At 45.1% G+C, this 13,087-nt stretch overlaps 1 protein-coding gene across 1 annotated transcript in view; it reads right to left on the bottom strand.

Moving 5' to 3' along the window:
- Positions 1-13,087, bottom strand: part of met (MET proto-oncogene, receptor tyrosine kinase) — a 104,864-nt gene that overhangs the window by 44,048 nt on the left and 47,729 nt on the right. Inside the window, exons 4-7 of the mRNA XM_083655141.1 lie at positions 9,878-10,006; positions 6,652-6,828; positions 4,226-4,389; positions 3,389-3,503 (exon numbers count right to left, since the gene is read on the bottom strand). Of these exons, the coding sequence (XP_083511267.1) occupies positions 3,389-3,503; positions 4,226-4,389; positions 6,652-6,828; positions 9,878-10,006 (585 nt within the window). The remainder of the gene's footprint in view (positions 1-3,388; positions 3,504-4,225; positions 4,390-6,651; positions 6,829-9,877; positions 10,007-13,087) is intronic.

Genomic DNA, 13,087 nt, shown 5'->3' with positions numbered 1-13,087 from the left:
TGAATGGACACCCAACCCTATCCCTGCCTAACCCTATCCACAGCATTATCATAGAAGGCTTTCAGTGTGAGTGTTTCTAAACATAGGCTACAACTTGCCCATTTCAAAATACTGCATAGGCTTGGATGGTTTCTGTGATGTTTTTGATGGGGAACTGATCATTTCATCAATGATATCTGATTGTTTTTGTGTTTGTGATTAGCACGTATTGAGTAGAAACTAGCGTTAGCAGTGTTGTGTTTGTGATGAGCACACTAGCTAACGTATCGAGTAGAAACTAGCGTTAGCAGTGTTGTGTTTGTGATGAGCACACTAGCTGACGTATCGAGTAGAAACTAGCATTAGCAATGTTGTGTTTGTGATGAGCACACTAGCTGACGTATCGAGTAGAAACTAGCATTAGCAGTGTTGTGTTTGTGATGAGCACACTAGCTGACGTATCGAGTAGAAACTAGCGTTAGCAGTGTTGTGTTTGTGATGAGCACACTAGCTAACGTATCGAGTAGAAACTAGCATTAGCAATGTTGTGTTTGTGATTAGCACTCTAGCTAACGTATCACGGATAAATTAGCGTTAGCAGTGTTGTGATTAGCCTGACTAACTAGCTAACGTATTGAGGAGAAACTAGTGAGCGTGGCTAGTAGTGTACCACATTTCCTCGTAATAGTCAATTAAAAAGCCGGTTCTCCGATAATGGCCGCGGGGGCACGGTCGTCACCAATAAATAAAGGTCGGCCCCAAATACAGGCCGGGGGGGAAATAAAGGAAAAACAACAGCTGCTTTTCGGAGCATGCCGTCTTCTTCTATGAGAGAATATTATCAGATGCAATTAGAAACACGTCCCCCACCAGTGATGTAGATCCACCGCCGCCCCCTAGTGGCACAAAGTGTGTCTAATGGATGGACAGACAGAGACAGATCCATTGTCCCCCAATACAACAATAAAGGTCTGTAATATAAGCCTGCTTCCAATAGAGGACTGGCACCCTCTGTAATTGAGGTAAATAAATGCCCAGGCCAATAGAGGAAATAGGGTAATGTTAACATTAACTTTACATAGTTTGTTGATGAGACATCTCAAGCTGCAACTCGTGTTTTAGAATGAAAGACTGTCACAGTAAACTACATTTGGAAATCCATCTTATCAGACTTTATTCAGAATGTTACTGAATGGATCTATAGCCACACCACCAAAAGCTTTTTCAGATATGATTTATTTATTTATTTTTCTAGCCTGGTTGGTATATATTTAGATGGCATGGTGCCAGCAGTGGTTGCTAGGAGATTAATAAATGTGTTTTGCTGCTCTCTCTCGATAGCATAATGACACAATAGTGATTCAACACAAGGGTGCGTTGTCCCAAACAACACACACGGAGGTCAAATGTGTCCAACAGTCAGTGATCCTCTTTAAGAGTGTGTAGTGCAGGATCGCAACTGTTGTGAACACGACCTCTGACCTGAACGCCACCAAGTAAACAAGCAGAGAAGTCAATATGAGTGTGTTTCCGTTTGCCGTGTGTGCATGTTCTTATAGGGATGCACGATATTGGATGTTTTACCGATATGTCGATATTTTCCAACTCTTTTGGCCGATTGCGGATGCTGATACCGATATATGCAGGCATTTCCCCCCACCTAATTTCAAGTCTCTCCTGTAGTGGAATTACATTATTGTTATTCTTATCGTGATGGCCCACTGGCATGCAGACATAAATACAATGCTTTTCAAAATGTATATATTCACTGGGCAAAATAGGAAAACTACTTCAACTTAGGTTATGTAAAACATGCCATATTTGTATCTAAACTGTAAGATTCATTGCACTTAAACAGGGTTGGATGACGCTCTCATTGGGTTAGGGTTAATGTCATTAAAATGCCATTTTATCGGCCTGTCATATCTATCAGCAGACATGTTTGTTTCGGGGCCGATGCCGATATTTCATTTTAAAACCTTTATCGGGTTCTTTATGTTCCTTGTTTACATAATGTCAGTTCAAACAGCGCCGACGCTTGGCACACGTACATCACGCGCTGTGCGTAGGGCACCAAGCGCCACAAGGGGCATCATCACACGCAAGAATGATACAACGGTCAAACGGTGACAGTGTCGTGGGTGCCCTGCAGTTTGGCTGTAATGCCCCTTCTAAAGTTAACTCTCCACACGGACAGTTTGGCATTCCCTGTTTTGAACTGTCCACGGTGCCCTTTAGGGATGTTCAGCAGTTATCGAAAATCGATAATTGATCGTTAAGGAATGGAATCGATCATGTGGAATTTTTATCGATTTTGTTATTATTATTATTATTATTATTATTATTATTATATATATTTTTTTTTTGCGGACTAGGTTTGGGTGGAATTCGTTCCTCCTCGCCCCACTCCATTGCACAGCCGACTAACGTTAAGTGGAGCTTCATATAGTCTCTAGTTTTCTGGCTGGGCACGGGCCTTTGTGCCAACAAAACTGTTTTAAACATGGGGAATTCACAGCAGAGTGTTGGAGAGGAGACACATTGAAATAAAGAGTTCATTGAGGAGAACACGTTGTCTTTCGTATTTTCTGCCATAGGCATTCATTTTGTAAAAAAAAAAATATATATATATTATTATTAATATGATCGATAATCGATAATTGATCGTTAATTTCCCCCGATTTTCGATTATGGAAATTTTTCAAAATGAACATCCCTAGTGCCCTTAAAAGAAAGTTTTGGATCTCCTCGTTGAAAACACAGTGAATAAACAAACTGACATTTCCCTCAGTGCAGCCTGCACGAGGCCTTTAAGGGAGCATGGTAAATAGCAGATGCTGCGAGGCATTTAGGGGACATCGGTAATTTGTAGCACAAGTTATTGTGTGTTACTGGACATGACATTAACTTTGCAAACTGAGCTATCTTACATGTGGCTGTATCGCACTGAGCTATCTTACATGTGGCTGTATCGCACTGAGCTATCTTACATGTGGCTGTATCGCACTGAGCTATCTTACATGTGGCTGTATCGCACTGAGCTATCTTACATGTGGCTGTATCGCACTGAGCTATCTTACATGTGGCTGTATCGCACTGAGCTATCTTACATGTGGCTGTATCGCACTGAGCTATCTTACATGTGGCTGTATCGCACTGAGCTATCTTACATGTGGCTGTATCACACTGAGCTATCTTACATGTGGCTGTATCACACTGAGCTATCTTACATGTGGCTGTATCACACTGAGCTATCTTACATGTGGCTGTATCGCACTGCAGCACTTCATTTCTCTATTAGAATATCTATTTGGTTGAGGAAAGCAACAAAACAGGTTGGTCACAAAGTGCACTGCAAAAACAAAACAAACGACCCAACCAACAAAAGACAGAAAAACTCAGTTCTTACCACAAAGGAGAAGCCCTCCATCTTGGCTACCTTGTGGCCGCTGGTGACCTTGACTGTGCGTCCTGATGGAGTGAAGTTCCCATTGGATATGGGGGAACACTGCAGCTCAGTCCAGCTAAACACAAACACACAGAGCAGACATTATACCCTGCAGCAGGCCCTAGCCGGCCAGCATTTACCCTTAATTCAATGATTTGAATCATCATGTACGATTCTGTGGGAACGCACAAAGAGAGGCCATCTTCAACTGAACTGCGATGGAGCGCGCGCTCTGTGTGTTTTTTCTCCTCCAAATGTGTAATGAGGTTGTTTAGGGCGAAAGGGCTCTTTTGAATGGGCTCTATGGCCCCAGTGGGTTCCAGAGGAGAAACTCTGGATGCAGCCATTTTTTCCAGCAATTTATCAGTTAAGGAAGTCATGAGTTGAATGTCTGGAGGAGAGAAGGGGGGGTCTTCACATTCCTCCCTCAACACAATCGCCCCTATTAAAGCAGCTCGCCCCTATAGGATGCCCCCCACTTACCGGCCTGAAAGTCCCTTTATCTCGTAAACCAACCGCACACAGACACACACACACACGCACACGCACACACACACACACACGCACGCCACGCGCACACACACACACACACACACACACAGACGCACACACACACACACAGACGCGCACACACACACACGCACACACGCACGCACACAGACGCACACACACACACACAGACACACACACACGCACACACACACACACACACACACACACAGACGCACACACACACACACACACACACACACACGCACGCACGCCACGCACACACATGCACACACACCCTCCCCTCACCTGTTGTGGTGGGCGGGGTCTTGTCTGGCCAGTTTGCAGGTAGCTCCGCCCACCTCCAACGTCAGCAGAGAGCTCTTGAAGCTCTCCGTCTTGTCGAAGCCAAAGTTTCTCCCGCACAGCGTCACCGTGGTCGAGCCTCGCAGCGGCCCAGAGGTTGGCCACACCTGACACACAGACATATGCACGCACACACATTCACACACACGCGCGCGAGTGCACACACACACACACGCACGCACACACACACACACACACACACACACACACACACACACACACACACACACACAACACAACACAGTTACCTTCACACCTTTACAATGGCCCACATTCATTTTAAGTCGCGGGCGTTGCGGCTGGTGTCATCCCATCGCAAGATAGTCTCTAGTTTAGTTTAAATGTCTAAAGTCTGCCCAGATAAAGACCTTTGGGTTACACTAATATTTACATTTGAGACATTTAGCTGGGGCTCTTATCCAGACCAACATACAGTGAATACAGCAGTAAAACACTTACATTCACAAAACAACAACACTGCAAGTAACTGATGTCAAGGAGTGTAGGACCTACACTATAGTTTTGTTAGTAGAGTGCTGTAGCTCTGGCCCTCCACTGTAGGGTCAGAGCTACAGCACTGTAGGGTCAGAGCTACAGCACTGTAGGGTCAGAGCTACATCACTGTAGGGTCAGAGCTACAGCACTGTAGGGTCAGAGATACATCACTGTAGGGTCAGAGCTACATCACTGTAGGGTCAGAGCTACATCACACTGTAGGGTCAGAGCTACAGCACTGTAGGGTCAGAGCTACATCACTGTAGGGTCAGAGCTACAGCACTGTAGGGTCAGAGCTACAGCACTGTAGGGTCAAAGCTACAGCACTGTAGGGTCAGAGCTACATCACACTGTAGGGTCAGAGCTACAGCACTGTAGGGTCAGAGCTACAGCACTGTAGGGTCAGAGCTACATCACACTGTAGGGTCAGAGCTACATCACTGTAGGGTCAGAGCTACATCACTGTAGGGTCAGAGCTACAGCACTGTAGGGTCAGAGCTACAGCACTGTAGGGTCAAAGCTACAGCACTGTAGGGTCAAAGCTACAGCACTGTAGGGTCAGAGATACATCACTGTAGGGTCAGAGCTACAGCACTGTAGGGTCAGAGCTACAGCACTGTAGGGTCAAAGCTACAGCACTGTAGGGTCAGAGCTACATCACACTGTAGGGTCAGAGCTACAGCACTGTAGGGTCAGAGCTACAGCACTGTAGGGTCAGAGCTACATCACTGTAGGGTCAGAGCTACATCACTGTAGGGTCAGAGCTACAGCACTGTAGGGTCAGAGCTACATCACTGTAGGGTCAGAGCTACAGCACTGTAGGGTCAGAGCTACATCACTGTAGGGTCAGAGCTACATCACTGTAGGGTCAGAGCTACATCACTGTAGGGTCAGAGCTACATCACTGTAGGGTCAGAGCTACATCACTGTAGGGTCAGAGCTACATCACTGTAGGGTCAGAGCTACAGCACTGTAGGGTCAGAGCTACAGCACTGTAGGGTCAGAGCTACATCACTGTAGGGTCAGAGGTCAGAGCTACAGCACTGTAGGGTCAGAGCTACAGCACTGTAGGGTCAGAGCTACAACACTGTAGGGTCAGAGGTCAGAGCTACAGCACTGTAGGGTCAGAGCTACAGCACTGTAGGGTCAGAGCTACAGCACTGTAGGGTCAGAGCTACAGCACTCCATGTAACACAACTATAAACGGTGACACTAAAGGCATCAGTGTTAGGTAAGAAACCTCCAGAGACACTTTCTGCAGCGAGGCAGAACTCTGCTCAACAGTCTCCCCATAAAACAGGCCTTTACAGGCTCCTGGCCTGTGTTAGTGCAGACTACATGGGGACAAGGTGCTTTAGTTTAAGCTCACTATAGTATTCTATTATTCATTCAGTTGGGGACCTGGGGCGGAGGTGGCTCTCTGGAGGGTTTTGTGAGATGGAGACAGTGGAGCAGCAGGGGCTGAAGCAGTAAAGTCAAGAAGAATGACCACCACCAGGACATGGACAGTGAATGGGAGAGTGTCTACTATTTCAGGAGGCAGCGTGACCTTCAGAGTAGGACGACAAGTCTCCACAAAAACACTGTGGCAGGGGGCGTCTGGGTATAGAGGTAAAAGCTCTCGTCTACCACCGTGGAGACCCGTAGGTAGATGATCAAAATAGTCATTCTTCCACATTCTATAATTGAGTTAACTTCTTGTAAATGAAATAACCATGAATTTTAACAATTTTCCCAATTTGCTGGGGACCCTCTGGAGCCCCCTGGTGGTCCCCGGACCCCACATTGAGAACCACTGCTACTTACAGCAGCTGTGGTGTCCGTGGCTACCTCTGTTACCTTAGTGATGGCGCGGGTGCAGTACTCATGGTTACCTTAGTGATGGCGGGGGTGCAGTAGTCCTGGGTCCAGGTGGAGGGGGAGGGACAGCGGTTGGCTCTGGTGCAGAGCCCGTCACACCAGCCACACCCCGTCACCCCCGACGACAGCAGACAGGAAGTACAGGTGGTCAGCTGACCACAGCCGGGGCCAATCAGAGGGACTTTAGTGATCTGGGATGGAGGATGGGACAGCCAATAGGAATTGGGGACGAGAAGCAAGGAGTAAGAAAATAAGTTGTAAGAAGGAATCTATATTTTCATGGACAGAATCCAAAAAAAGTGCACTTCTTTATGTTATATTAAATCAAACTAAAATAAACAAAGCTGGGAAATGAGGTATTGTATCATGTAAATCACAAAAAAATCCCTGAAATGTATCAATCATTTTGATAATAAATTATGTACAATAAGTTCTATCTGTAGATCTTTCTTGACTTACAAAATTATACGATCAGAGGATTCACTCATCTGTATTTCTATTCTAAAATACTGATTAAAAAAGGTTTGAATTGGAGTTGGAGTTCAATCTTTAGTGGAAATCAGAAATATAGCAGTTACATAAATGTCTGTTTCCACTGAAACAAAAAAGGACTGAAGGACCTGAACTTTTGGCACGATTGTTTGCCGAACTCTGCCGGGAATCCACTGGCTCTGATCCATTTACTATGTGACTTCCAGGTTCCAGTGAGGAGTGTTTTTCTAATCATCTCATTAATGTGTGTGTGTGTGTGTGTGTGTGTGTGTGTGTGTGTGTGTGTGAGAGAGAGAGTGAGAGAGACAGAGAGAGAGGTAAACTGTGTGTGGGGGGGGGCATACAGTACATGGCCGCTTTGTCCAGTCACAATATGTATAGCACACACACTGATGATGCATCTTATTCCCCCTTTTCCACAGACCTAGCTCCTGGGCCGGTTCTGGGCCGGTGCCTGGAACCAGTTCTTTGCTTTTCGACAGCCAAAGAACTGGCTCTCGGCCAGGAAAACTGGTTCCAGAGTGGCCCCACTTCTTCGCTGGACCCGAAGAAGAACCGCTTATGTCGGGGGGATTATCGTGACCAAACAAAGCCGTTTGAAGCACGATTTTTTCAGTTTACGCAAAAAAAAAAAAAAAAAAAAAAAAATGTAAGTGTGTGTCTGTGTGTGGGAAGGGGGCATGTCCCCCCGTCCCTAGTGGAAAGTGCACATATGGGCGGTGTCTGTGTGTGTGGGGGTGAGGTGGCAGGTGGGGAGGGTTGTGTCTGTGTGTGGGGAGTGGGAGCGCTGTCTCTGTGGGGGGGCTGTATGTGTGTGTGTGTGTGGGGGGGGGGCTGTATTCCCATTTTATTTTGCCTGATTATTTGTTTACTAGCATGTATGAGCTAACCACGTTACCCCAGGTAAGCATGTTGCAAAGCATTCAGACCTATTCAGTGACGTAATGACGTGGCTCTCTAGTCAGCTCTAGCCTGTGGAAAAGCAAACCGGTTCTTTAGAAGGTTCACAGGTGAACCACCTGAGAACTGGCTCTAGCACCAGCCCAGATCCAGCACTAGGTTCCAGTTGGTGGAAGATTCAAGATTTCTATTGTCACTCCGTGGTACAAGTACGCACGCGTTAAATTCTTATGCTGTAGGCGCCGTTACAGACAAGGTGCAGCAGGTAAAATAGGTGCAAAATCACAGCAAACACAATCACAACAACAACAATAGTGCAACATAGTTAACTAGGGCAAACAATGTAAACAGTTTATGTAAATAGAATAATAAGGTATTCAAATAAGGTATTAAAATAGAATAAGATGGAATAGATATAAAAGTGTCCAGATGTGCAAAGAGGTGAGCAAATGTCAATAAACCAGGTTTATTGAGGGTAGCCTGCGGAAAGAAACTGTCCCGCAAACGGTTTGTACGTGCTTTCGGGACCCTGTACTTTCTCCCTGAGGGCAACAGGGAGAACAGGCTGTTGTGCGGGTGGTTCGTGTCCTTGAGGCACTCCTATGCTGATGGTCAGTGGGGAGGAGGTGTGGTTGTCCACTCTCACCACCTGGCGGCTGTCTGTCAGAAAGTCCTGGATCCAGTCACACAGTGCTGTGTTCAGGCCCAGATCCCTGAGCTTGCTGACCAACCTGGAGGGCACTATGGTGTTGAACCCTGAGCTGTAGCCCACAAACAGCATTCTCACATAGGTGTCCCTCCCCTCCAGGTGGGACAGGGCAGTGTGAAGCACGTGTGCGATGGCATCTGCTGTGCTCCTGTTGGGGCGGTATGCATATTGTAGAGGGTCGTGGTTGGGGGGGGAGTGTAGGGCGGATGTGTGATATGACCAGCTTCTCCAGGCACTTGCTGGCTATGGGAGTGAGGGCTATGGGGCGCCAGTCATTGAGGCTGGTCACTTTCTGCTGTTTGGGAATGGGGATGTCTGTGAATACCCCCGCCAGCTGGTGGGCGCAGACCTTGAGGACGTGTCCGGGGATGCCGTCCGGGAAAATGGGTATATGTGAGGTGTAACCTGCTGACCTATGTGCTATATTTGGATGTTCATGTTGTCTGTATGTGTGTGTGTGTGAGTGTGTGTGTGTGTGTGTGTGTATCTATCTGTTACAGCATGTGTGAGAATGTACTATGTGCATGTTTGGGATGTCTGCATGTTTGTTTGTGGTTTTTGAAGGTTGTCATGCCACAATCCCCCAGACAGACCCACGTTAAAGGGATGGTTGGGATTATTTGACGTGATGTTGGACCAGGTACTATACTTATCCATAGTCAGTGTATTACCTACAGGAGATGTACCAGGTACTATACTTATCCATAGTCAGTAGGGGTGCACCGATCGATCGGCAAGCAATCTGTATTGGCCGATTTTGACCTCAAATATGCGATCGGCTGATTGCCGATATTTTGGCTGCTTGCCGATATTTTTTTATATTCAATTGTTTTTTTTGTTTTTGTTTTTTTAATAAAAAAAAAAGCCCTATCACTAATCAGGCTTTCCAACGATATAAAATACAACGCCACTAGCACTGCAGCACTAACAAAACAATAATGGCCGCCTCCTTGCCTGATCGTCTTGAGGAGTAATGTCAGCATTTGTCTAGTTTAAACAGCCATAAAGTGCAGTTATTGCAGAAATAGACTCAATAACAACAATTAAACAAGTACAGGAGTATCGCCACAACCGCGGAGTTTCTCGGCGGAAAATATGTTTTTGCCATTCTCCCGAGGGCATATCCATATGAGTGTCACCTTGTTGCCTGTGGCCAGTAGCAGGGCTCCGTCAGGGCTGTGGGGGTCCAGCAGGGCGGCGCTGGGGGCCACGGGCCTGCTGTCTAGACGGACGTCCACGTGAGGGGAGGCGGTCCGGGAGAACAGCACCTGGAGCGGACACACAGACATGCCACAGACATGGTAAAGGGGCATTTCATAGTCTCTCAAGTCAGTCTATCTCTTCCACAATCGTCGAATACTCCAGAGACAGTCTGTATTTCAGCCCGTAATTTTTTTTTTGCCAGAGGAAGTTGTCATCTTCCAGAGAAAAGAAGAATTTAGACCGGAGGAAGTGTGATGGTATTCGACCAATCATGACACATATAAACAAAACCGATGCTGGTGATTGGAGAAACTAGCGGATGTGCCCGCCTTCAGTGGATGTCCTGCCTTATTTCAATTTTGACCAACTTTCTCCTCTGTGAAATACAGATGGGTAGGCGGGAGCCAACGCGTGTGTTTTAAGAGACTAGGCATTTCATAATTGAGGAATTTTAACAGCCTCTAATAACATGAAGAGGTCTCTCTGACCAGTGGGCTAGCTGCTAGCTCCGTTTGTGAGGCCAATGCAAAAGTAACTTAAACCTGCATTCTATCGAATGGCATGCAGGGGGCGACCCCACTGGCTGTAAAAATAAGTCCGATTACATGGAAGTGAATGGGCATAATGGACGTACTTTCCACTTGATTTATGGCCTCAGTAAAGACTTTCCTAATGAGTTTATGGCCTCAATTGGCAATCGCTAGTTTCAAGTCTTCTTCAATACAGCAATGCTGTTCATTTAGTAAATGATAGCCCCATTTAGAGTCAAATAGATGATATAAAGACTATGTTTTGGGGCGTGATTGACAGGTCGCCTGTCCAGTGATCGTGCAGCTCACTGAACGATCATGGACCAATAGCAGGGATCTTCTCATCCCAGTCACTTGTGGCTCCAAATAACAAAGATGACAACGGTGAAAATGCCAACCTCGACGCTCCAAAACGCGTTTATACGGTCTGTGTCTCTGACAGCGTACGGTGGCCTGTAACTGACATAAATAATAAAGCGATAGAAACAAAAGAAGCAAAATGCGGGTCAGATGGTGTGTTCCAAAATGAGCGAACGAGCTTGAGAGTGAGTTCTGAAAGCCAGAGATCTCTGAGTTGGCGAAGTAAGTGTTGAGTCATTGGTATAGAGCTCAACACCAAGCCAACCAGCGGCGGATGAATCGTGAGTGACCATAAAACATTTCACTTGGAGCAAAAACAAAAGCGGGAAAAATATATATACATTTATATTTTGCTCCAAGTGAAATGTTGTATGGTCCATCACGATTCAGTAGGTGGCTGCTTGGCTTGGTTCCAGGCTTAATACTCTCTATATAAGGATTTTGTTTGAAACATCTATGGAGAAAATGAATGGGGAATTCTCTGATGGAACGGCAGCTTGAGCTCTATTGATCCAACCCTATAAACTAGACTGTATATATTATGTATATATATATATATATATATATATGTATATATATGTATATGACTGTATATATATTATGGTCATGTTGTGCTATGGGACAGTAAAAACATACTTATTCCACATAGAGCAGTAGCCCATGCAATGACCCTGTGTTAGAATGTATACAGTGGCAGCACTTAGTCTCTCCACCCAGCAGGTTGAGAGTAGCATCAGGGGTAGACCATGCCTTGTGCCTTCTCACCGCTCAACAGAGACCAAACACTCATTGAATTTCCCAAACAGTTCCTCTTTGGGGATTCAGCCAAACCTCAACAAGTTCACCAAGTATGCAGTGAAGAGTGGGACTTCTACAATGGCTTCATCTGTCGCTCAGGTTATAATTAAATCAAGATAAAAAAATCTATTCGCAACGAGTTGCCGGGGAAGGGGTTTGTTTGGTGTTTGTTTCTGATGAAAAGGGGCATCAGGGCAGCTGAGGACACCTGGTTAAGATTTTTTTTTTCTTCTTCTCGGTATCACTGTCTTTCATTGTTGCTACGTCGCCATGGAGCACTTTACAATGCTGTACACTGATCCTCACTGCCGGGTAAGTAAGAGGGAAAGAGTATACCGTTACAGAGGCTGAAAGATACAATAGATCACCACAACATCTCCTGAACACAAACCAAGCCCTGAGGCTGAGGAGGAGAAGACGTCACCGTGTCTTGGTGCCAACACACTCGTGACTGGGAGGAAGTTACTGATCATCTTTTCCCAGGTAAAGCCTCCCCTGAGACATGCCTCCTGTTAGTTGAGTAAAGCCGTTTTGGGCCTAAGTTTTAAGGAGGGGAGGGAATCTTTCGTTCCAGTTTTCTTAATGTGAATATTTGCTGGTTTCTTTAGTTTTCTATGACAGTAAACTGATTATCTTTCGCTTGTGGGCTGTTGGTCTGGACAAAAGAAGACATTTGAGGATGTCATCTTTGGCTTTTGTGACATTTTATAGACCAAACGATGATTAGTCCAGAAAATATTCGACAGATTAATCATTAATGAAAATAATCGTTAGTCGCAGGCTTACAGCCTTACAACCAAATAATAGGCTACAGCAGCTGATTTCCACTGATCACACGTCATTGGCTTTGACCAAGTGTTTTTAAATCTCCACAAATTGATTGATTGATTGATTGATTGAAACGATTTATTTCAAACAGTTAAAACAATACATAAAAATGAAAAACAAGTAAACATCAATAACAGTCCAATAGACCAGCAAAAGGAAAATACATAAACTCCAACAGAATAAAGAGCAAACTTTATAGCAAACTATATATATATATATATATATATATATATATATATATATATATATATAATTTTTATTATTATTATTATTATTATTACTATTTTGTCTTGTGGAGGTGTAGTCACTGTGTTTGGCTGTAATAAATGTAATCAGTGCCTCATAGTTTTCTTTCACCTGCCTGCACTCCCACTGTACACAGCCAGCTGCCAACCGGCACTGCAGTATATCCTCTGCTCCTGCATTATAAAACACAGTCAACTGTCATCTCATTTTGTTTCAAATAAAACACTAGTTCTCTTATGCTGGTATTTTTCCACGATGTTGTGTGATGTGTAGATTGAAGATATATGATAGATGATGGAATTATTGTTTTCTCTGCAGCTTTCTATGCCAGTGTTTCTCAACCTTTTTCACTTTAAGAATTCATTAATTAATTTAGTACACATC

Source organism: Poromitra crassiceps (genome assembly GCF_964638095.1).
Source record: "Poromitra crassiceps genome assembly, chromosome: 18".
Classification (NCBI taxonomy): Eukaryota; Metazoa; Chordata; class Actinopteri; order Beryciformes; family Melamphaidae; genus Poromitra; species Poromitra crassiceps.
The sequence above is the reverse complement of the archived record's forward strand: the minus strand, read 5'-3'. Positions and strand labels throughout refer to the sequence as shown.